The following is a 23,701-nucleotide window of genomic DNA, read 5'->3' on the forward strand; positions in this document are numbered from 1 at the left end:
TCAAAGAGACTTTCCATTTATATCTCTATTTGATATCATATTACCCTCTCTATACCCTCAAATTATTTTCGGTTTTCGGATTAAGGAGCGCCTCAAAAGATGATGAGTGAATTTCCAGAATGCATTAATTAATTGTTCCAAGTGAAAAAGAAGTTGCACATCGCCTGAAAACATCAGAAGTGATACCACATCGATGGCTTCGGTTCCATCAAGTTCAGTCGCTTCTGACCTTTAATTTCCAAACCACCTCCTCAGGAGTACTCCCTCGAACCAAACCAATGGACAAATTGGAATTTTGTACGTAGCGTTTGGAGAAGCAACGCCAAAAATATAAAGCCAACTAAGAGAGCGATTTCGTTATCTTGCATATGATGAAGCGATTTTTCTTTTCTTCTCTGGGGAACATGCATCAAGTCCGCTGTTAACCAGGGTCCTTTTCAGCTCCTAGAAGTAATGCAGGCTCAAGAGAAGGCCCGACTACGGCCGAGGAAAAGAGGAGAAATCAAGGCTCATGGGAAGAAGGGAGGACCAAGACCTCAGGGATTAAGAGAAGAGAACTCGTTGGCACATGACCCACTCTCTCTCAAGTGCTAAGCATGCAGTGGTTGTTGACGGTAGGTATGGAGTAGTCAGTTTGTTCATCCGCTCATCTATGTTCCAACCACCAATAATGATCAGACGAATTCTAAAAATACTTTTGGTTCCTTATTTTGATCCTTTTTTCTGCCGCCACTTTTCGGTTATTTAAAATTTGCTCAAATCATAACTTTGTCATTCACGATACATGAAATGATAAACCACTTACGAGACTATCCCAAAAGGATGGTTCAAAGACGGCGAAAGTCCTAACGAAATGACATAAGCGGGGGAAGAACCCATCAGATCTACAAGTAGAAGGAAGTTGCAGCAAAATTAACAACGCACAATGTCCACAAATTACCATACAAATAGAAACCAAACGCACAAGGGTAAACAATAGAAGAGCAAAATTCGCAAGGAAGATTCACATCTACAAAATCATTCATTCATAGATGGGATCACAATTCTACAAGGTACCAAAGTCGGAAACCCAAGAGAACCATCACGAAGTCTACCAAAGAGGTATGACAATTCACATAGCCATCTGAAATGCTGGGCATAATTCCAAATAAATATTATATTTTCAAGCTGATGACACGTATTCTCTTGATGACCACAAAAATCTAATGACTCCGGGAGGGTTGGGCGTAATGACGGTTAAACATCACGTACTAGCAACAATTTTCTGTTGGGAAATTTCTAGGGCGAACCTGCTAACGCATGATGATGGGATGGAGAAACTCAGCTTCACAGGATATTTTTGCCCTCATAGGCTCACAAATTCCCTGAATCCAGGATCAGCCAACTAGCTACAAAGTGAAGAGCCATTCTCTGGGTCAGAAAGTTCATGGCTTGTGTGGGAAAATAAGAATCAAATGCACAAATCAAGAACTGTTATTAGGTTTACTTGCAAGCTAAGTCTCAATGGCAATCAGGGGCAGAGCCTCTAGCTCAATGGAAACAGCAACACGCCATAAAAGCAAATGCTGACAGAATATAAAGCACCATTGATTCATTCTGTTGGGTCAGTTTTTGTTCGAGTTTAAAGCATCATTCTGTTCGGTCAAAACTTAAAATCATCCTTGATCCTTAACCAAAAACATAAAGAAAAACTAATAAAAAGGGCTTGAAAACTTTGAGTTTTAACGACAAGGATAAAATAAAGGGTAAAGTGAATAGTACAGGATTGACTTTTTGGTTTAAAAATGTGGTTTTTCATTAAAGTAAACAGTAACGAAAGCTTTTCCCCCAAATGTGTTATCCAAATGGTATCATACAAAAAGCAAATGCCAGTCCATTAAAGTGAAAATGTGCAGCAGAACTATATATTCGCCAAAGAAGTACTGATTAACCGCACGATTTAGGATATTTATGGGCTGGAAATTCATCATCATGCATTAGCAAGTTCACCCTAGAAATTTTCTACCTGCTAATGCATGATGATGGGACGGTGAAAATCAACTTTACAGGATATTTTGCCCTCCTTGGCTCACAAATTCCCTGAATCCAAGGATCAGCCAACTCCTCAGCAGATATCCTTGCATAGAGGAAAGACTCTGAGTTACCCCTAACTTCTAGCAATGTAAATCATTTCTCACAGTGAAAGATTTCAAAGCCTTTCAGTGTTTGTTCATCAATGAATTTCAAAATTCATTTAAACGGACAACAAACAGACAGACTCTTATCTTGTAATCAGATGGTTTTAATGAGTACTTACCTAAACATTAGGTATTCGTATATTCACAAATATCAAACATGAGCTTAATTTCATATTGAGATATACTTCCCGACACCTCCCAGTGTATATGATGAATATAAGAATTTTAGACTATTAAACAAAACTGCAATGTTGGTTGATTGTGTGAGTTACGAGAAGACTTAAATACTAAAGAAAAAGAAAAAGGAAACAAAAGATCAAACCACAATCAATAATAAGATTTCTATTCTGGCTGAACATGAGTCTCTACATAAGCATATTTGATGATTAAAGCAAAAACCTTTGCTTTCTGTGCCATATTAGGTACCTTTACTTCTTTTGCTCATCAGGCATCCAATATTTATCCCACCATGTTATAAACTGGATCACGCTTATATGATGAATTGTCAGAAAGAAAGATATCCCAAATTCATGGGTTTTGGATGCAAGATTATTAATTAAAACCACAAAACGCACTTGGGTAGATCAACTAATTAAGGAAATGGTTGACATTCTTGTTCTTTTCAGTTAATTGGAATTATATGTACTACAGAAACAAGAACATGCAATTAGATATCATCAAAGATAAAACACTTGAAAGAAATTTGCAAGTATAAAAAGAGATATTACTAGATCAAGCGGCCCTGAATTTACCTTTTTGTCAGGAGTGACTTCGTGACCGCGACCGGTCATAGTAATGACTTGCAAGAATAGAGTCAGCTGTGCGGTCAACCAAAACAGTATTTGGAATAACATGATTCCCATGTACATGCTGCACAAACTTTTCCATATCTGCTACAACTCCCTTCTCTTTTCATTGTTCTCTCCATCTAGATAAGTCAACAACCCTACAACAATGAAAAATTAAAAAGTAAATTATGGCACTCAAAGTGAAACTATAGAATGACAATGACTTAAGAAGTAAATGTATTTGAACTAATTACTACCAGCCTCTACAAAGCAATGGATCACTTTATTTTTGTAAATTAAATATAAAAAATACAATGGAAAAGGTTGAAATTGGAAAAGACTAACAAAGAGAAAAACTTATAAAACGTACGTAGATATAGTAATTGGACTGTAGAAAGGAGCAACTTCTGCTGCTAAAGGAAGCACGTTGGTCAATTATCAACTCAAAAACATTTCATTAACGACACGTATGAATTAAGACCACCACCACTCCAAGGTCTACTTCAGAATATGCAAAGCATTTGATTAAATCATATTCCATTGAAAGCTTTTTAACTTACACCTCATTCAAAAGCATTGTCCGTAGCCAGCAATTCCCATAACACACAAATCAATGTTAAACTCTTCCTTGAGGGTAGCTATATGCAGAGATTTGAAAATTTTAATTTTAATGAATTGCCCACGCAAATAAAAGAAATTCAAAGTACCTAGTTTTCATCAAAGTTTGGTTTATAAGCAAGCAGCAATATACAACTTATCACGAACATGATGAAAGTCAGAGAGGATAACTCAATTGGGGGCCGTAAAACCAAATTTTGAATTGCATGTGGCTGTAAATGAACAACATGCATGGCCTCAGAATGTTTTTGACCATTCGTTTGACCGTGTTTTCTTTGCACAAACTAGATGTGCATATCCCACCACATAAACAGGAGAAGAATGAATCAGTACATCTTGCTGCTTTCAAATCTTAAATCAGACTAGGATGGGAACTCATATGCAATAACCAGAAAAGGCCACCAACAAAGCACGCAGAACGACAGACTCTAACAAAACTGAGCACCTCAAAATTCTAAACTCCAAAGTGTCATGAATATTTTCAATAACAGTTGACCTTACACGTGCAATATTATACAAAAGCCTTATAATAACTGAAGAAAAAGGGAAATTAAGTACCTGATCCCTTAACTGATTGAATAATGTGACACCAATCAGAGCAGGTCGGATATTGCCCACTGCTATTGCAGTTCTTGAAAGATATAATCTAAAATGGACTGCTCTCGGAGCCCTAATACAATCCTCCTGCTTTATCACTACAGTAATTTTGTACTCAGTACAACCATGAGCAATTGCACACACATTAATGTTTGCCTGCATTTCATAAAACAGATTAGATCCCTTCGTATTGTAAATAATGGATAATGAGAAACGCGTAGAATCAAAGTCTACAGTAGCCCGGATTGTAAACCCGTGTACAAACCATGAAATGTTAAATCAATAAAATAATCCAACTTGTTGCCAAAATTAATAAAATGATAATAAATCCCTAACCTTTGCCAGTGCATTGAAAAGAGTTGCACTAACTCTTGGAGTACAGGCAATTTTTTGGCCAACTGCTGCCAAAATACTACAGTTTGGAATGACTTGAACCTGAGAGGGAATCGGTGCCAGAAATTGGTATTAAAAAATGACCACAAAGATACATTCAAACATAAGTAAAATAAAATAAAAAATACAGTGCAGTAAAAATTTCAATGTGGGAATCAGTTAAGAATGGAATAAAACATATCTGAATACAAACCAACACATTCATTCACATTAAAATTCATGTCACCATTTTCAACTCTTCTTATAATTCTTTAACTGATCCACAAAATATGGGTCCGATAAGGTTTTTCACAAGTAAACAATAAACTAATTGTTAGTGTCAGTACATTATCCTTGACCTGCTTAATTTACATATCGAGCAACCTGGTCAAGAACATTAGTCAAATAAAAAGCAAACACCTGAGAAAGACACCCAACATTCAACATCTCACGAAATCTAGACTGCAGTAACTCAGAAACAGCATTTACTTCCTTCAGCATATACCATGAACACAAATTCAGAGGATGACATAACCTGAGATATCATAATAACATTAGCCCCAACATCCTTTACGGCACTGAATATATCACGGGCTGCACCAGGAACCCCAACCAGTCCAGTGATAAACAAAAGAGAATGTTACAAACAGAGGGAAAGTAAACCTTAAATTATAATCCAGCAACAACCACTGTAATGCACAGCTCACCCTTAAACTATGACAGGGGCCAAGTAGTCTATTCTGGCAAATGCTTTAAGAAACGACTCCAAACCTTGAGCAGTTTCATCCTCATTAGACCAACATAGTCTTGTTCCACGTCCAGCAAGGTCAACATCATTCCTTATTATAATGGGAAAAAGTGCACAACCAAACCAAAAGTACAACTTGACAATAAATTCAGAGTTTAGAATAGTTTTAAATGGCAGCAATACATTATGTTACAGTACCAGTAAATTAAACTCAATCACAAACACTTCCAGCAAAATTAACAAAGCACAGTTTTAAAAACAAAATTTTAAGTCTGTTTCATAAAACTAAACATTACAAACTATAATCTATAGATGGCAGAAAGCCCCTCATGTTTGCCAAGCTGGATTTGGTTGATAGCATGATAAAAACGAACTTTCCTCCAACATTAAGCATCTTTATACCATCAGAGTTATAGGCAAACAAAAGATCTTTGTCTCGAACTTTCTGTGCAATCTTCATAACGGAATCAATAGACTTTAATTCAACAAAGAGAACTAATTGAAGATAGTAGCCATCATTCAAAGAAGTCATTGGATGTCCAAAATTATCAACGGTTTAATATAACAGTTCTTTTTAGTGGTTTTGTAACACTGTTTCTTATTTAATTTAACACTGTTTCCAATTCATATTATTACTTTTTAAATCTATCAACTTGCTATATTTATATGTTTTTTTTTCTCTTTTTAGTATCGGACATTGTTAACAAGGTGGACAATTTGAAAAGAAAAGTGGTTGTTGCAAGAGCAGGAAATGTTTACTATTTGAAGTTGGGAGTTTTTAAAATACCAAAGGCAAATTTTTCTAAAGGCAATAGTTGTCTTAAGGAGGTACTCAATCAAGGAATTTATTATGTAAATCAGTTGGGAGTGTGATGAAAGTATAGCCTTTATGGTAATGGGATTTGATGATGAGATTAGTCATATGTTTCATCTTTTTTGCTATTCAAAGGAAAATGATTCACTTCTAATTAGAATATTAGTGTAAAAGTCTAGGTTTTATGCTATTGGATCAGGTGTGATGTACGTAATGCAGAATGTTAAGTCTAAATTGTGTAAACTTAGTCGTATCGATGTCAAATCTACTTTGAAGTTAGCTGAATGTGCAGTTCTGCTTGCATGAATGATCCATTAACTGGGGTCACATAACTGGTTTTAAATTAATGTGACCACCAGTGGATGGATCATTCATGCAAGCAAGTGGAAGTGCACATTCGGCTAACTTTAAAGTAGATTTGACATCGATACAACTTAGTTTACACAATTTAGACTTGACATACTGTATTCCGTACATCACACCTGATTAAATAGCAAAAAACCTAGACTTTTACACTAATATTTTTATCGGAAATGAACCATTTTCCTGTGAATAGCAAAGATGAAACATATGACTAATCTCATCATCAAATCCCATTACCATAAAGGCTATACTTTTATCATACTCCAACTGATTTACATAATGGATTCCTTTATTGAGTACCTCCTTAAGACAACCATTGCCTTTAAAAAAAATTTCCTTTAGTATTTTAAAAACTCATAACTTCAAATAATACACATTTCCTGCTCTTGCAGCAACCACTTTTCTTTTCAAATTGTCCACCTTGTTAACAATGTCAGATACTAAAAAGAAAAAAAAACATATAAATACAGTAAGTTGACAGATTTGAAAAAGTAATAATATGAATTGGAAACAATGTTAAATTAAATAAGAAACAGTGTTACAAAACCACTAATAAGAAATGTTATATTAAATCGTTGATAATTTTGGACATCCGACGACTTCTTTGAATGATAGCTACTATCTTCAAATTGTTCTCTTTGTTGAATTAAAGTCCATTGATTGTATTATGAAGATTGCACAGAAAGTTTGAGACAAAGATCTTTTGTTTTCCTATAACTCTCATGGTACAAAGATGCTTAATGTTGGAGGAAAGTTCGTTTTTGTCATGTCATCAACCAAATCCAACTTGACAAATTTTCATATATCAGTTTTTAACTTTTTATGAACAAATTAAAAATGGTAATATATGACAGCTAAATTTGTAAATAATAATGAGCTTAATTTCCACGAAAAACAACATTCAAGTAAAAGGAGATTTACTAAAATCCTCTGATTGAGACAGGAGAGATGGTAGGCGGCCCTCTAATTAAGGTTGTAGGCAGGGAGGTAGGGTTCTGCTTCTCCAACAATAAATGGTCGGCGGAGCATTGTAGCATAGCGGAGGCCACCGAAGCGCAGCGCAACATGGAGATGATGGGGAGTCAGGAGTTCTACAGTCTGAGAAAATGTATGTAATATTTTTCCTAAACCCTAGAGTGATGTTTTAAATAGGGAAAAAATGCAATTGGACCTCAATGATAGACGATCCAGATTGCCAGTTGGACCTGACTGATGGACAATCCCGAATGACTGTCCGACGATCCGGAATGGAGGTGAGGTCTGACTGATGGATGATTCGGAATGGTGGTCGGGGCTGACTGTTCCTCGGTACATATAGTTGTTGATGCTAGAGCTAATAAGTTGGGTTTTCATCAAAGACACGGGTTATTGAAAAACTAAAAGATAGGTGAATTGAAGATTTTACAAATAACAATAGATGGATTAATAAAAATCGAATAATAATACGATTCGATTTAGCAAATTACTAGCCTTCCATGAGTTCTGTTCCATCCCATTATCCCAAGCCACGGTCCTCTCTCACCACCACCAAGCCCACCCACCCTCCTCCCACCGATGACTTCACCCAACAGTGAGACTGTGTCGACGAAATTTGAGAGGATTACAGATTGGGATATCTCGGTTAAGGAATCGACGTCGGCTTGGCGAGTGAGCTTGAAGCTTGCACATGATGCCGGAGCCGACGAGGTCACGGGGTGGTCACGGGGTGGGTTGACCAAGGTTGGAAGAGGATAGGGTTTGTCCATATTTAACATGGCAAAGGTAATAGGAGGAAGAAGAGGGCTGTTTGGTTCTCAACATAGCAAAAGTTTAATATAGAATTAAAAGGGACAGCTGTTCCCATTTCATAGGGCCATGTCATTTGGTCAGGAAATTGGGTACTCCGTAGTGAGTACACAAATATTTTCTAATGCTCTAATTTAATAGACAGTTAAAGCATCTTCAAAGAAACTGTCAAAATGTTCAAATCAGCTTTAATAATTATAAAAGACAGCAACAAAAAATTTCAATCAAAAAACCAAATCTATGTGTCATGATATAGAATAACAGCCCCCAAAATTTGACAGCAACATCAAATATTTTTAATTCATTTCACCTGGAATTCCAAAACCTTCAAACTTCTTCGTCTCTAACCATTTGCAGAGTCCCCTCCAATCCTACAAAACCTAGAAATGACTATCTGATCCCAGTATATCAAAATTGGCCCCAAAATACGACATCGTATTAGGATCGAGAAGGCTTACCCTTGACGAGCTTGATGACAAGCTTCTTGGTAGAGGGCTGAGGGGGCTGTCCCTTTTTGGGGACAAATTGGCAGCGATGCCTCGGGGAGAGGGGTCGTTTGGCTTGAGATCTTCGTCGAGGGACATGGAAGAGGGGTCAAATACAGCATCGTTATTGGGGTCCTGGGACGGGTGAGTGTGAGGGTGGTGGTGCTGAAGGTGGTGGAGGCCATTTTTGCTGGGATCGAGGGAATAGGCCACCGCCTGCGACTTGGCCTTTTTCTTGGGTGGGCCGGCGGAAGAAGGGTTGAGAGAGGAGGAGGAGGAGTGGGATTTCTCTTCGATCTTGATCCACACAACCACAAAAGTTTAATTTCTGCAACACAAGATTGAAACAAGGAATTGTGATTTAGGGTTTCACAATTGTAAAATATAAATATAAAATAAAAATTATAAAAAGAAATAATGTAATAAAATAATAATTTAATTTGGTACATGAGGTGGGGACTAAAATTTTAAAAATGTGAAATTGTCACATAGGTTATCAAATTTCAATTTTATGTTTAAAATTTGACATCTCCTTTCGATACTCTTACAGTCATCCTAAAATTATATGTTATGCGAGTTTGTGGGTAACTGAAACAACATATATAAATAATTGAAGCATAAAGTAAAAATTAAAATTAAAAGTGTACAACCCTCGTCTCCAACCATCATTCTTATCATCTTCCATTGCGAAAGCCTCATCTTCACCTTTCTCGAGATTGAACAATTCTTCCTGTTGTGCCAATAATTTTTTCTATTGCTCATCGATTTCATACAATCTTTTTAAAGAAAATATTATAAGAATTCAAGATTTAAAAACAATAAAAAAGGATCATGAGCTAAAAAAGAAGAATTGAGTTTAGTAAATGATGATGGATATAGGGTTTATATAGACAAAAAAAGACAGGATGAGGTTTTGGACAATGTCATGTGGCACTATGTGATTGGTTGAAAATCTTATCTAAATCTTAGCTAAATTATTGTAAGCAAATAGTGACACGTGGCGTGTCGGGATTGGTTGAAAATCTTATTGGAAATCTATCCATAAAATAGTACGTTCGGATAATGACACTTGGTATGACAAGATTGGTTGAAAATCTGATCGAAATCTTGGCTAAATTATTGTAAACAGATAGTGACACGTGCGGAGTCGAGATTAGTTAAAAATCTTATCGGAAATCTATCCACAAAATAATATTTTCGGATAATGACACGTGACATGACAAGATAGGTTAAAAATCTCATCCGAAATTAAGACTAAAGGGGTGTAGTCAAATTAAAATTTGTTAGCATTTTAATAGACTTTAAAATCAGAGTGTAGTCAATTAGGAGTTTGAATATGGATTTTAAATGATTTTAAAATCATAGGGTAATTAAATTAGGATTTTGGAGGATTTAAAGAATACATCCAAATCCATGAATAGTCAATTAAAAGTTTTAAAAGTCCATACAAATCTAGGTACAGTGGAAATGTCAAACATTTGCTAGGATTTTTGTGAATGAAGGATTTTGATGGATTTGAGTGTGGGTGATATAAATACCAAATGCTATCAACAATCCAACCTTCCCCCTCAGATTTCTTTTCACACCAAACCATAGGAGATGAACAGTCCTATCATGAGTTCAGAGCATTTCCCGGTAGACTCCCGCGTTTTTCATGTTTTTTTGTATTTTTCTGAATTCATGCTCTTGGTTTGTTCATCTAGGAAGATGAGTAACAATCGGACCATAATTTTTCTGAACTGGGATTTTTTCATTTGCACTTTTGATTGTCTGAGTTGGGCATTTCCCATTTGCACTTTTCTTTTTCCACGAATAATTGGTGTCCATGTTTTGGACACAAATAATTGCCTTTATTTTTGGGTGATTGGATTAACATGACCATCAAATTCATTCATCAATTGAAAGCAGTTATCTGTGAATCCATCAATGATTCAGCTGAGAATCATCAATGAATTCCCGATCACCTGCTATTTACTTGTTTGTTTGTCTGATGTTGTTTTTTCACTTCCCTCCTTGTCATCTGCACTAGAATAGTAGAATGTCCTCGACGGTTCGATGCTGATCGTGCGGTACAAAAGTACTCGCTAAAACATGTGTAAATCGTAACCGACTTTAATGTCACCATAACGATCCTCGTTCATGTTTTTAATCCACTCACGGAGTCGTGAGACTAACTTATATGGCTCCGATGTCATTATGACAGTTGCGAGGGAGGATCAATTGATGTGTTAATATTGAGATACGTGTAGAGTTCAATTCCCTTCAATTTAACACCAGAACCTTTGCCTACTTGATAGATATGCGAGTTCGAATCTCCCTCTATTTATAAAATCTTACATGCATCAAGATCACCCATGATTGTAACACATTGGAATATCTAAACAGTAACGAAGAATGTAGGAAAGACCAAACAAAGCATAATACACTAAACTAACCTTGTTATTGTAATTAAAAGATTAACAAAACAAAGGGTTTATACAAAAGTCAAAACTCTTCCATGGGAAATTTGCTGTACACTATGAACTGCTTTCTGCTGCTGCTGCTTCTGTGTTCCCAAAAATCTTACTGGTCCGGGTGCAGATAATCACACGCTGCGCCCTTCTTGCAGTGACCGCTCTCAAAGAACTTGCACACTCTGGGCCCTTTGAAAGGCAGCCTCGAAGACCCTCCTCCCCCGCCTCCGCCACCACCACTACCAAAGGACGACTGCCTATTCCAGGGCTTTCCACCACCATAACCAGAATCTCCGCCATGCGGAGCGCGATCCCTTTGATTTGAGAACCTATCTCCTCCATTCTGAGTTTGCCCAGCCCAACCAGGATTGGTGTTCGCAACTGCTGGCCCTTGACCAGATGGAGCCCAACCGGGATTTCCACTTAACGAAGGAGGTCCTTGAGCAGCAGGTTGGACCCAATTAGGCGCTGCATTTCCAGGTACTGGACCTTGACCAGGTCCAGCCCACCCTGGACCCTGTCCCGGAGCTCCCCAATTCATGTTTGTATTTCCTGGCACTTGTCCTCTCCAGGCCATGTTTGGATTTCCCCCAATTGGCGCCCAACCTGCGTTTTGATTCTCTTGCCCCTTTCTTGGCAGAGAACTTTGGTTATCTGGGACACCCATGCTCCAAGGTACCTGGGGTGATGGTGCTGGAGGCTGAATGTATGATTGATTAGCTGGGACTTGGGGTCTCCAAGGATCAGACTGTGGAACACCAGAGAAGCCGGATGAAGGCAAATTTCCAGCTGCATTTCCTGTATTAATAGACTGGGTAGCATTGTTAGTAGATGAAGCGTTACCCCAGTAACCATGGGCCGGATGTTGTGCAGGCATAGTAGAAGCATTAATTGGTTCTATCCTCTGGGACGGAGCACCTGCCCAGGGTTGAGTTTCACTCCCAGGTACTGGCCCTGGAGCAGTCATTTCCTGTTTTGGAACTGAACCAGAAGCCCACCCTCGAGCATCACCACCGGGAGTACGATTAGTAACAGTCTGTACCAGATTTTGCAGATTTGAAACAAGATTTTTCACATCTGTTACTTGATTCATTGAAGCATTTACTTGACCATGCATTTGAAGAGTATTTGTAGAGCCCAGAAGCACAGCAGTTTCAGACTTGGGTGCTGCATTAATGCCGGAAAGAGAGCTTGAGCGATCAATTCCAGAAACTCGCAATGCACTTTCTGGAGTAGCTACTGTACTAGGTTGCATCACTCCATTCCCACCCAAGACAGAGCCAGTTGGATGAACAGGGGTGGGTGACCAATTACTTTCATAAGCTTGACCCCTTGCCCCACCTAATGGAGTTTGGGATGGAGTAGGTGAGGGAAAGTTTGTTGTGCCCCACCCATCTGAAGAATACTTAGGAACCTCAACTGATGATAGAGTACCTCTGGCTGAGGATGAAGTAATTTCGTTTTCAGATCCCCAACTTCCTCCTGCAGCTTGGCCTTCTGTACCCCGTTGAAAGAGACCTCCTTGAGGCTTCCCAGACGGTGCAGGTGAGAGACATGAATCATGCACCATTTGGGCCTTTAGAAAACTACTGTCAACCAGTGAAGGGTCTTTCTGGAACTTTCCAGCCAATACATCAGTTACCAGGATAGAATCTTCTTCCTTCTCAGTGTTTTTCCAAACTCTCAAGTTGGCAGGAAAATAGCCAGTGTTATTCCATTTGCGTAGCTGTGCCATGGAAAATGGTCCCTGAATTTTCCCGGAAGGATCCTTGTAATGCCATATTTTTTCTGAATCATTGATAGTGGGTGTAGATTGCGCTGCGCCAGTGGTGAAATGTGCAACTGAATTTCCTGAGCCACCACCAGGAGATGTTTCAGATTGTACCACAGACTGCGTACTCCTAACACCTGTTTCTAAACTTGAAATAATTTGTTTCTTCTCCCAGTGGCTTGTTTGCTGCGTTTCTCTGTCTCTTCCTTGACCCCATGAATCATTCACTCTCTCACCAGCTCCAGTTGTATTTTCTGCTTTGTTGTAGAATCCCTTATTTGACGTATTCCTGCTTAACTCTCGATTCGTATTGGAATAATTCTTTGTCCCACTCCAGGAATCATTAAAAGAAGATCCTCCTCTTCGTGGAGAAATTGGATCCCTCCCTTTCCTTCCAAAGGAAAAACCTGTAGGTCTCGTGTAACTATCTGCATGGGTTGAAAGCTATGTTATTAATGACTGAAATAATGACTGGATTATCGCTATCGTTTCAGTTAAAAAATTATGATTGAATTAATGAAAAAGAAAATAGCACTAGAGAATTAAAGGTATAAAAATTCCCAAAAAAAAAAAAAGAAATGGGACCTTGTCTCTTGTCATCTCCTTCGTCTTCCTCCTCCTCAGATTCATAACTTGGGTCCATATTTGGATCCGCATGTATTTCTAGAGTTTCCTCTAGTCTACGCTGGCGTTCCTCAGGCGTCTTTAGAAGCTGCAACTTCTCTACACACTCTCTAAGCGTGAAAAGAAAGTTAAGGATTTTACATCATACCTATTCCTAGTCATCTTAAAGTACCATATACAACATTGACCATTAAAAAAAAAAAAGTACCATATACAACAAAAGCAGTAGCAGCAACAACAAAGAAGCCTTATCCCATTAAGTGGGATATACATATATATATATACAACAAAAGTAGCTCCAAAAAAATACAAAAAAAAAAAAAAGAAAAAGGTAATTTAAGGTTTTCTTTCCAAAGAATCAAGAAATTAATAGGATTTTTTTTTATACTGACAGTGAAAATACGTGTTTCTGGCATCAACTAATGAAAAAGGCAGATGGAACTATTATATAGGTATCTGATGCTCTATTAAGGAGCTAAAATTTCTTGTAAAGTTAGAGTGCTAAAATTTCTTGTAAAATCAAAGAGAGAAAAAGGCCAAATGCATCTGCTTATTGCAACATCCAATTCCCCTCCAAAACAAAACATAAAGAAAAAGAAGACCTCAACTGGTATAAAGTATCCCTTCACATGTGTCACTCATTACTTCTAATCATAGCAGGAAAAAAAAAAAAAAAAAAAAAAACATGCGAGGGTAAAATTTCCTCCTTTACCAATATAAAGTTTTTAAGTTTTCTGGAAATCACTAATATAAGAAACAGGTCAATTTATATCGAAGGCCACAGCCTTGGAAAGCAAGTAAATATAAAATTACACCAAATAGCTCAGAATTCAGGAAAGAGAGTAGTGCATTTAAACATCACACACCAAGAAAAGAGAAATGATTTTTGCACACCATATTTCACCTCTTGCAGACCCCTCTTTTTTCCAGCCATTGGAGTGAACAAATCAAGGACCAAATTAAAGTGAATGTGTAGAACTATAAGGTAAAAAAGGAGGGTCTGCAGAAATCACTTTCCCACAAAAAAATTGTGAATAAAAATGTATTAAACTTGAAAAGTAAAGGATATTCCTTCCTGCGCCCTTTTTCACTTGCTCGATCACGAAGATGGCTGAGTCTAACTATCTCCGTTTCTAACCACTGTATCAGAATAAATAAATAAAACAAATCCATCAAAGAAAAGCAAGGAAAACTATTACAAAAATAATATCAAAATCAAGTTATAGGAAAAACAGAGGGCATAGTGTATATTGAATTTACACCTACAAGATTTAAAATAAGGGTTGAGTCAACACTAAAGGAGCCAGAATCCATATTGCATCTAAGAAGAAGAGGAAAAAACAATCCTTCTTAAAGAACAAATCTGGTTGAGATTATTAGGAATTAATTGGGGAAAAGCAACTAGTTCTTGCCGATATTCCTATGTTGCAGACATGTTAGGTCTTTGATCTCTTCATGAAAACATTAAAACTCCGGTAGCAAATGGCAGAGGATGGCTGCAAAGAACTTGATCTGCTCACAAGTTCAAGACTGGATTGAGCTTGTTTTATATTTGAGTTGATCTGGAACCCAACCATAGGGTTACAAAAATAAAGCACCTACCTATCTCAACATTAGGTATTTATGCCATGTCACCCTGTGTTATACTTCATTTGAAAATTTATAAATGACAGACTTAAGGCTTAAATAAGGATCCATCGCTTGATTGGTTACAAAGCTCAGCAAGTAAAATCGGCAAGCTTGATTTTTGGGGTTCAATGGTCGGCCTTTACTTGTTCAAGACCAACTTGAAATGCAACTGTTGAAGCTCGACATCAATAGCATTCAGATGTCCAGTTAAGTTGGAAAAAGCAATAAGTTGCTTCACCTAGGCTTCATATGCAACCCTTCAGATCCACTTACAAATGGAGAGGAAAACCATTACACCATAGTGCTAGTAGCAGCTAGTACTCAACCTTAGACAAGTTTATTACATGGTGACAGTGTACCATATCCCAAATATCTTCTAAATTGAAAAACATAATAACACCAAAATTACTCCTCTTTGTTGTGCCTTTATGGGTGGTACAGATAAAAAAATCAATCAGAATTAAACTTGGAAACCAGGACCTCATACCCTCTATAATCAAACCCATTGTGGTAAGCAAATATGCCAAGCTACGTTTCCCTTTACAAGCCAATAACTGAAGTTGGAAAACCAAACACGAAGAAAGAAGCCTACTTGGGCTAAAAAAATAGATAAAACAAACCTTGGTTCAGATCACTACCTAAGTCCTTTATTAAGTGTGGAGTAAGTTTCTAGCGTACCTAATTCAAGGGATTGGAATTTGGCAACCACATAAGCCTATACTAATATTAAAAGTCTACAAGCATTATTTGGTCTTTGCATGCTTCCAAATTATATAGTTTACCAATTTACAGAAACATAAGATCCCTGGTTCTTATAACGAGGAGCCAGTAACACAACACACGTATTTGGATTACAAGAAACTGTTTCTTTGTCACTTTTGCAGATTGGAGGGCTACTTACTGTATCTAATATATTTGGAGGAAGGAAAGCTTTGCTTAATTACCTTTAATCAGTGGTTTCTGTATCTTTTTATGAACAATAAATGGAACTTCTCAGTTCCATTATATTGTATGCAGTCCACAAATCTTGTATATTTTAGATTAGTTAATGAATCCAGTCCTTTTTATGAATAAAGTATATTATAATCTTCTCCCTAAGTGGACACTCAGTGGAGGTATATATTTTCTTCATCGTCATCATCGTCATCATCATCCTTGCATCATCATATTTTCTTTTCTTTCCTTTTCTGTGAAACAAAACTTTCCTAAGTACACTTTAAAACTTTATCCGGGAAATCAAATCTACAGCAATTCCTAAAGGCAATGCTGTAATATGGAGCTCAATTTTGAGATGAATTACCAACAACATCTGATGCGACATGAAACATGTGCAAGCCTAAGAGTACATAGAACATGTCCAAGATGCAAATAAAAAATTGAAGGAAAAGAAGTTTACAAGTGAGAAAGCAACTTTAAGGGATAAAAGGGCAAGAGTTTTACATCTTTGACTCTGACTGCTTGGAGCACCATTGCTTTGTCTTGAACATCACCCTGCAAACGACCACTTTCTCAGGAGAAAATAAAAATTAACATCAACACACAAAAGTAACAATAGAAAATAGAAATACCACAGTAAGCCGGTTGATAAGTCCACATTTTATGCTCTGACGCAGTCGTTTGCATTCGTCCTAAAAATAAACAATGAAACAAGGTGATAATCAAACAAGTGATTTCTAAATGAAAGCAGAAACAAAAAAAATTCAAACAAAAATTGCTTTTCCAGCAATCTTCACTATGATGCACATAAAGCTGCAGTCTCTCCCAATAAAGAGGGAAAAGCAAACTACACTATCCATTCGATTGGATGTGAGAATTATTCACGTTTCCCTTGTACCATATCTTGCCCAATGGCAAGCATTATCAGTCTTTCTAATGTTATTTCTAATGGAGGACATGCCCTTGAGAACAAGGATGTCCAAATCATGTCTCTTTAAGAGCCACATTTATGTTATTTTTAAACCGAGTTTGGAATTGAAAGGAAATAGTTAGTTATATAAATCACCTCAGTGAACTCTTGGTTTGAGATGATATCAATCGAAATGATCTCTGTCTTGTTTAAGTTTAATATCTCTAGCAAGATGTCTGTCATCCTTTTACCAACTTTATATGGCTCAGCACCTTTGCATGTACCTGTTCAGAAAATCATTTAGACAATGAACTTTACAATTCTGAAAGTTTAATGCCTTCGTTGCTCACGCCAAAAATACAATGAAAGACAATTAATCAAATAATTACCTGTAACTTGCACCAGCCTATACAAATCTTGCTTTTGACCACTACCAGAAATTCTAATTCTGACAAAAGAGCCGACAACCTTGTCTTGAAAGTTATCCAGATCATCAAGTAGATCTTCCACTAAATTACGCCTTAAGAAAATTAAATTGATGTTATGCATATCAATGGCTGCAAAGTCGTCAATATTAGATTGAGGTCCTTTCCCATCACCCTTTTTACGTGCTTTACGTCTCTTATCTTTACTGGCCTTTACTGGGGTATCAGAGTTGCCATCAACCTCCAACTGATTGTCATCGGTATCAACAACACTCCCTTGAAGATCATCAGTGTGAGCATCCTCTTTTACAAGAAAGTGGGATTCAAGAAGCTTTAACATTTCAAAATGCCCAACGCGTGGTTTCCCAAATAAATTTTGAAGCCTTATATCACAAACTATCTGACTTTTTCGCCGAGGGTCACGAAGTTTGTTCCTTTTTATATATTCTAGCAAGAGAGCCTGGACATCAAACTGAGATAAAGCAGACTCGTCACCATCTCTCATGTGCATTACAAACTCCAGAAGTTCCTTTGATGCCCACCCTGTACTGTCATCTGCAGATGGACCTCCAGAGCCAGTTGCTGTAGCTGCACTTGATGAATCCCTCCCCTTTGCACGGGTTCTCATTCGTTTTTTGGACTTTCTTTTTTTAGGGTTAACTAAATCCAAATTCTCAGAGTTGTCAGAATCAGACCCTCCACCATCATTAGCATCATAGGGTTCATCACGTGACTCCTGTTTATTAGCACGTCCAGTTGATCCTTTCCTTGGATTCTTGGCCTGAGCAAGGTCATCAAGCGTTAGAGATAACTTCTCTTTTAAGTCTATCCAATAATCCTTGAAGAGGTACTCCCAGCTGCTTTTATCATCAAAATCAACTTCATCCTGCACAAGCACAAGAAAAAAAAGAATAAAACGAATGCCACTGCAAGCAGTTTAAACGTGTGAAGTGAAAACAGTACATAGTTAAGGACAAGATTAATGTTATAAATTGGAATGTTATAATTTTGATTTTAATTAATTGACCAGACCTAATGTCTAATGACATACCACTCAAACCATGACACACTAGAATTATACAGGTGGACATTGCTGAGAATTCCCAACCAAAGGGAGAGACAAACACTCTCTGACTTTGACTTATATGTACAATGACAAATTAAAACGACATTTCCTCTGTCGCATGAAAACTTGGGCAGCAGCAGTTAAGTATCAAAGGACTATCGACACAGGCATTGATAGACCTATAATCTCTAATAGGGTGAGTATATGCAACACCTCAACCATTTCACATGAGCTTTCAGCTACATTACATCTAATCTTCCTTTCTTTTTTGTTCGTTTTTGCACAAAATTATAACCAGACACTTTATTATGCCATAGGTTTCAAACCGATACATGGAATTACAATTAGATGCTTTATTCTTGAAGCCATATTTTCCAACATATTATAAAAGATTTCTTACAAACAAAAAAAATATTACAAAAAAAAATACTCAATCAAACTAGCTTCCCTTAAATTTATTGACATAATTCAACATATAATTCCAGATATATGACTTGTACAAACTCAAGCAACTCAATATGCACTGACTGGATACATTGTTCATCGAGTGAACTACAGTCCGCCAGAAGGGAACTCAAACAAAACAAGATGAGAACAAGGGAAAGAGCATATAAAGACAAATCCCAGACATCAACAACCCTAGGAAAAAATCACCAGGGAAACCAAGATACTACTGTTCCCAGTTCACCTTCGATTAGAAGAAAGGGAAGTCACTAACGTCATTACATACAGAGGCTTACAAAACCTCCAAATGTATACGCTTTGTTGTTTCTTTTTTCCCTTTTGGCTGACTGATTTAATTAGGACGTAGCAAAAATGAACTTCACGACACACTACTTTCACACACTAAAACACTCCCAAGATAGATATAACCCTTGACCCTAATCGTGACAATGCTAGCAAAAGGAAAATACAAAAGTGATTAGGGAATAACAGAAGAAAGAGGGCATCATACCTTGTCCTTGTTTCCTTGCTCATTCTTTTCAATCATCATGATAGTTTTCATGCATGTCTCACAGAAGCCTTTGTTTCCTCGAACACATAAGATAACAGCATCTTTGATACACGCCTTGCACAAGGAAAAGGTGCATGTATAACACATGTAGTGGGCACTCTTTTCACAGTTGCTACAAAGGTGCCAACCTAAAATATATTTATTAATACATCAGATACTGCCCAGCAACCAAAAGAATTGAAATAATTTTCAAATAAGCATTTTTATAATGATTTAACATCGTTAAGTGATGAAACCCAGTGACACATGTAAAAGAACTGGTGCTTATAAGATGAAGAGTTCAAAATAGCCATAATGCCTGCAATCTCTCTCAAAAAAGACACTGGCAACTAGATTCACTAAAAGTACATGAATAATAAAAATTGAAGCGGACAAACACATAACTTCCAGGTTAAGGCTAGAGTCTGAAGTCTGAACTGAGGTAAATGCTGAATACCTTTCATGAACCCTTAAAATTCTTCCAAAAAAAGGAAGAAAGAATAAAAATAAATAAAAAATAAAAGAAGTTGATAAAGTGTTGCCTAAAAGTGGTTTGCTAAGGTACTTGGTAGGAGTTTGGTACTTGTTACGTTACTTTAACAGTAACTTAACTGTACACGATACACTTATGCCTGATATATTTCTTCCCAAAACTTGAATTTTATTTGACCCGCTTAAGTCCCCATTCTATATTATAACATAACCTTATACAAGCAGTTGTAACTCTCTTGGTAATAGGTCAAAACACAATGTCCGTCAATTCCCTATTTAGCTGCCGGTCATAGGTCATTACATCAGCAATTGTTTCTCCCCTTGTCATTATAAAAGAAAATCTAAACCAAGGATCAAAAAACTGATCCCTCTCTGCAGAAAAAGCAATGCCCTTCTCTTGGTAAACGATTTCAAATTTTTATAATTGTAAAGTAAACAAAGAACTACATCTTGCAGGTACTTGTAGTCATAATTCCAGACAAATACATAATCACTTGGAGACTAACTAATATCTTCAAAGCACACAAACTGTTCAAGGACAATTAACAAATAGTCATCCAAATAATAATATTCCAGGTCAATAATTACAAACATGCAGCTCCAAATCAACTCTAACTAGACACAAACTGTCCAATACTTCAGGATACTGAAAGTATGCAAAAAAAATTCACTTACTTGAAAAAATACAAATATTTCAAAAGTATCACAGTATTTTAGACCCCTAGCCAGCAACTAATAAAATATCATTTTCATATAATTTAAACCAAATATCAAAAACGAAAACGAAAAGCAAAAATATAATTTTACAACAAAAAAATACTAACTCAATCATCACTGCACCAAGGAAGCACTAATGCAGCTGGAGTTTGAAGCTACAGAAACCGCATGCTAAACACATAAATGATCACCAAAGATACAAATATACGAAGACATGGAATAAATAAAAATAAAGAGAATTCAATTTAGCAGAAGCTAGGAGATGAACCTAAATTCTCAAAGGTAAATCTAGGAACTGATCAGAAAACCGAAGCCTCCTCAAGATTACAAAGGGTCTTAGTTTAAAGGCCTATTCCACTAGATGAATTGTTTAATGAGGTGTATGTGCTGAATGGATGTTTGTTCAAAATGCATTTAAACTTAGTAATGAATGTCCATTATGAATATACATGAAATTCTACTATACTTAGGGGTATCCAATACATTGGGATTGTTGGCCGTTAGAATACAGTCATCAAATCCCAATGTATAGAATACCCCGGAGCATACTAGAAAATCCTGAATATACATTGTACAAACAAGTACATTGTGCATTAATAGTCTACTGGCCCTTAACGTACTACATCAGAATTAAATAAAACAATAAAACTTGGTGAAAAGGAAAAGAAAATTAAGGACTTCAGCCGCAGCAACTTACCGCAATTCCATCGACCCTTGGCTCGAAAGAAGGCCTCATCACGATTAACACACGAAGGATGGTATGCTTTGGGACATCCCCTGAAACCACCAATTAAACTAATCAATAAACCAATCACAGAAATAACGTCAAAAGAAGCACACACAGTAAGCAAAGTTCAACTGACCTGCGGTCACAAAGCACAAGCTCACCCCCATCAAAGCAAATGAAACAGACATCCTCTTCCATTTTCTTCTTTGAGAGGAGTTTTCCCGTGTCCTTAGAACTCTTCACACGCTTCCTCTTCCCACCACTGCCGGCTCTTTTTGTCTCCTCCTCCTCTTCCACCTCCATTTCTTCTGCTTCTTCCTCTGCCGCCCCCGTCTCCTCTGCCTCAGTTGTCTCCTCCATTACATCATCAACCATATCCAACTCCCCAACTGTGTCAGTCTCAGTCAACATGTCTGCCGCATTCTCCTCATCATCTCCCCCTGCTTCAGCCTCCTCTCCTTCTGCTTCGGCCTCAGCCTCCTCTCCCTCCGCTTCGGCCTCTGCCTCCACTCCCACCGCCTCATTCACATCCTCCTCTCCCACCGCTTCACTCCCATCCTCCTCTCCCACCGCCTCGATCCCATCCTCCTCTCCCACCGCCTCGATCCCATCCTCCTCTCCCACCGTCTCGTTCCCATCCTCCTCTCCTTCCACCTCGGTCTCAGTCTCCTCTCCCACTGTCTCGGCCTCAACCTCACCTCCCTTGGCTTCACCCGTCATTTGCTCTGTTTCATCCTTCACTGAAAGCACAGTCTCCTCAGCCGTTTCAGCCACATTGGAATCCTCAGCCTCCTGCTTGTCCGAGTTAGCCACAGCAGCTTCCTCAGGCAACACCTTCACCTCTGTCTCCAATACCTCATCATCCACATCCCCAACCTCAGCTTCCTCTGTGCTATAACCTTCGGCCACATTCATCCCCTTCACAACCTCAGTGTCCTCTGTCACATGACCACCGGCCACAGTCATTTCCTCCTCCACCTCAGTTTCCTCTGTCACGTGACCTCCAGCCACATGCATCTCCTCCTTGACCTCGGTTTCCTCTCTCAAGTGACTTTCAGCCACATTCGTCACCTCCTCAACCTCCCTGTCCTCAGCCACGTGACCTTCTATCACATTCGTCTCCTCTTCCACCACCATCTTCTCTCCCGCGTCAGCAGCAGACTTCTCCATCGCCACCCCCAAATCCTCCACTGCATCAGTTTCAACTGTCTCCGCAACCGCCGCCACCGCCTCAGCCACATCCACCATTTCCGTATCCCCCTCCTTACACCCTCCTCCAATTCCATCCCCATCGCCTCTCTCTACCGAAGACGCAACCGAATCAGATTCTCCGTCGACCCCAAGCTCCGAGCCGCCATGCTCGGGCTCAGGTGCAGACTCCGGGTCGCATTGTGGTTCGGTGTTCCGGAGCTCCTCTCCTGTATGAGGCAACGGTAAAGCGTCGTCTTGGAGTGAAATCGAAGGCTCGTTCACCTTGGAAGCATCTTCCTCGTCGGCTTCCATGGCAGTAACTGAAATTGGAAATCAGAGATTGAAAACCCTAAAATCCAAAGAGCTAGGGTTAGGGTTTTAAGCTTCCGGTTCCCCTGCAGGGCTATATGTCGTCGTTTAATCGTTACACAACACTAAAACGGATTGTATTAACTGAGGGGAGTAGTAGCGAAGGAGAAGGAGGCAACTGCCACGACAGCCAAACAGAAGAAATGCCGTAAGCAACAAGGGCTTTTTTGTGGCTCGTAGGTTTGGGTTTGGGACGTGGGCTGCTTCAGGTAAAATTACTAAAAGCTCCAATGCTATTCCACCCACCCGCCCTATACGCATCACATGCTATAGATGTGAGGATTTTCCATCCACACGTATTTTTAACCTTCATACATCTTATTAATTCAATTCATTTAATTTAACGATTGAAAATTGAGAGCTGTATATAAAAGGTAAAAAGAGATTTGTGGATTACACCATTCTTTCTCATTCATAGAGTATTCAATTTTAGTGGTTTTATCGTTCGATATATATTTGTTCGTGTTCAAAAAGTATAGTATACATCCAATGAATGACAAGTTATACGTGATAAATTGGTTGTACAAGAAAATCTATCATATTATAGGCCTTCTTTCAATGGCCCGATACCTGGCAAAATCATACACGCCACAAAAAATTAAGTGTTTGGGTTGAACCTTAATGAGTTTGGATTGATAATAAGTGAACCT

At 38.0% G+C, this 23,701-nt stretch overlaps 2 protein-coding genes across 21 annotated transcripts; both read right to left on the minus strand.

Annotated features, from left to right (window-relative positions):
- Positions 1-100: 100 nt before the first annotated feature.
- On the minus strand, positions 101-9,251 carry LOC137725212 (bifunctional aspartokinase/homoserine dehydrogenase 1, chloroplastic). Of its 20 annotated transcripts, none has more exons than XM_088694867.1 (8): positions 8,721-9,201; positions 5,260-8,633; positions 4,973-5,087; positions 4,517-4,615; positions 4,142-4,336; positions 3,336-3,378; positions 2,930-3,123; positions 990-1,388 (listed from the first exon to the last, which is right to left on the minus strand). In XM_088694867.1, exons 3-7 carry the CDS (start codon positions 5,051-5,053, stop codon positions 3,071-3,073), a joined length of 471 nt encoding a protein of 156 aa, XP_088550993.1. In that variant the 5' UTR covers positions 5,054-5,087; positions 5,260-8,633; positions 8,721-9,201; the 3' UTR covers positions 990-1,388; positions 2,930-3,070. The 20 variants fall into 20 exon arrangements, 14 of the variants coding, with proteins under 14 accessions (XP_088550989.1, XP_088550993.1, XP_088550992.1 ...); XM_088694866.1 differs by having other exon boundaries at positions 5,216-8,633; positions 8,721-9,200; XM_088694865.1 differs by having other exon boundaries at positions 4,973-5,146; positions 8,721-9,199.
- Positions 9,252-11,168: 1,917 nt separating this feature from the next.
- LOC137724533 (zinc finger CCCH domain-containing protein 19) lies at positions 11,169-23,138 on the minus strand. The gene is made up of 10 exons (XM_068463291.2): positions 21,628-23,138; positions 21,462-21,541; positions 19,517-19,704; positions 17,460-18,381; positions 17,227-17,354; positions 16,793-16,852; positions 16,665-16,715; positions 14,665-14,735; positions 13,557-13,711; positions 11,169-13,399 (listed from the first exon to the last, which is right to left on the minus strand). Exons 1-10 carry the CDS (start codon positions 22,992-22,994, stop codon positions 11,310-11,312), a joined length of 5,112 nt encoding a protein of 1,703 aa, XP_068319392.2. The 5' UTR covers positions 22,995-23,138; the 3' UTR covers positions 11,169-11,309.
- Positions 23,139-23,701: the final 563 nt, after the last annotated feature.

This window comes from Pyrus communis, chromosome 5 (assembly GCF_041283825.1).
Source record: "Pyrus communis isolate YQ-2024b chromosome 5, ASM4128382v1, whole genome shotgun sequence".
In the NCBI taxonomy this organism is placed as follows: Eukaryota; Viridiplantae; Streptophyta; class Magnoliopsida; order Rosales; family Rosaceae; genus Pyrus; species Pyrus communis.

What these genes read in the sequence shown, in the direction of transcription:
- LOC137724533 (XM_068463291.2), bottom strand. Translation starts at nt 22,994, where the DNA reads ATGGAAGCCGACGAGGAAGATGCTTCCAAGGTGAACGAGCCTTCGATT. An exon ending in TTATCAACCGGCTTACTGTG is followed by an intron (nt 16,716 to 16,792) that starts GTATTTCTATTT and finishes GGTCGTTTGCAG; the next exon opens with GGTGATGTTCAAGACAAAGC. An exon ending in GAAAAAGGGCGCAGGAAGGA is followed by an intron (nt 13,712 to 14,664) that starts ATATCCTTTACT and finishes CTTTCTTTTCAC; the next exon opens with GCTTAGAGAGTGTGTAGAGA.
- LOC137725212 (XM_088694863.1), bottom strand. Translation starts at nt 8,846, where the DNA reads ATGTCCCTCGACGAAGATCTCAAGCCAAACGACCCCTCTCCCCGAGGC. An exon ending in TGTCATCAAGCTCGTCAAGG is followed by an intron (nt 4,616 to 8,720) that starts GTAAGCCTTCTC and finishes ATTCCCTCTCAG; the next exon opens with GTTCAAGTCATTCCAAACTG. An exon ending in TCAATCAGTTAAGGGATCAG is followed by an intron (nt 3,379 to 4,141) that starts GTACTTAATTTC and finishes TGCTTCCTTTAG; the next exon opens with CAGCAGAAGTTGCTCCTTTC.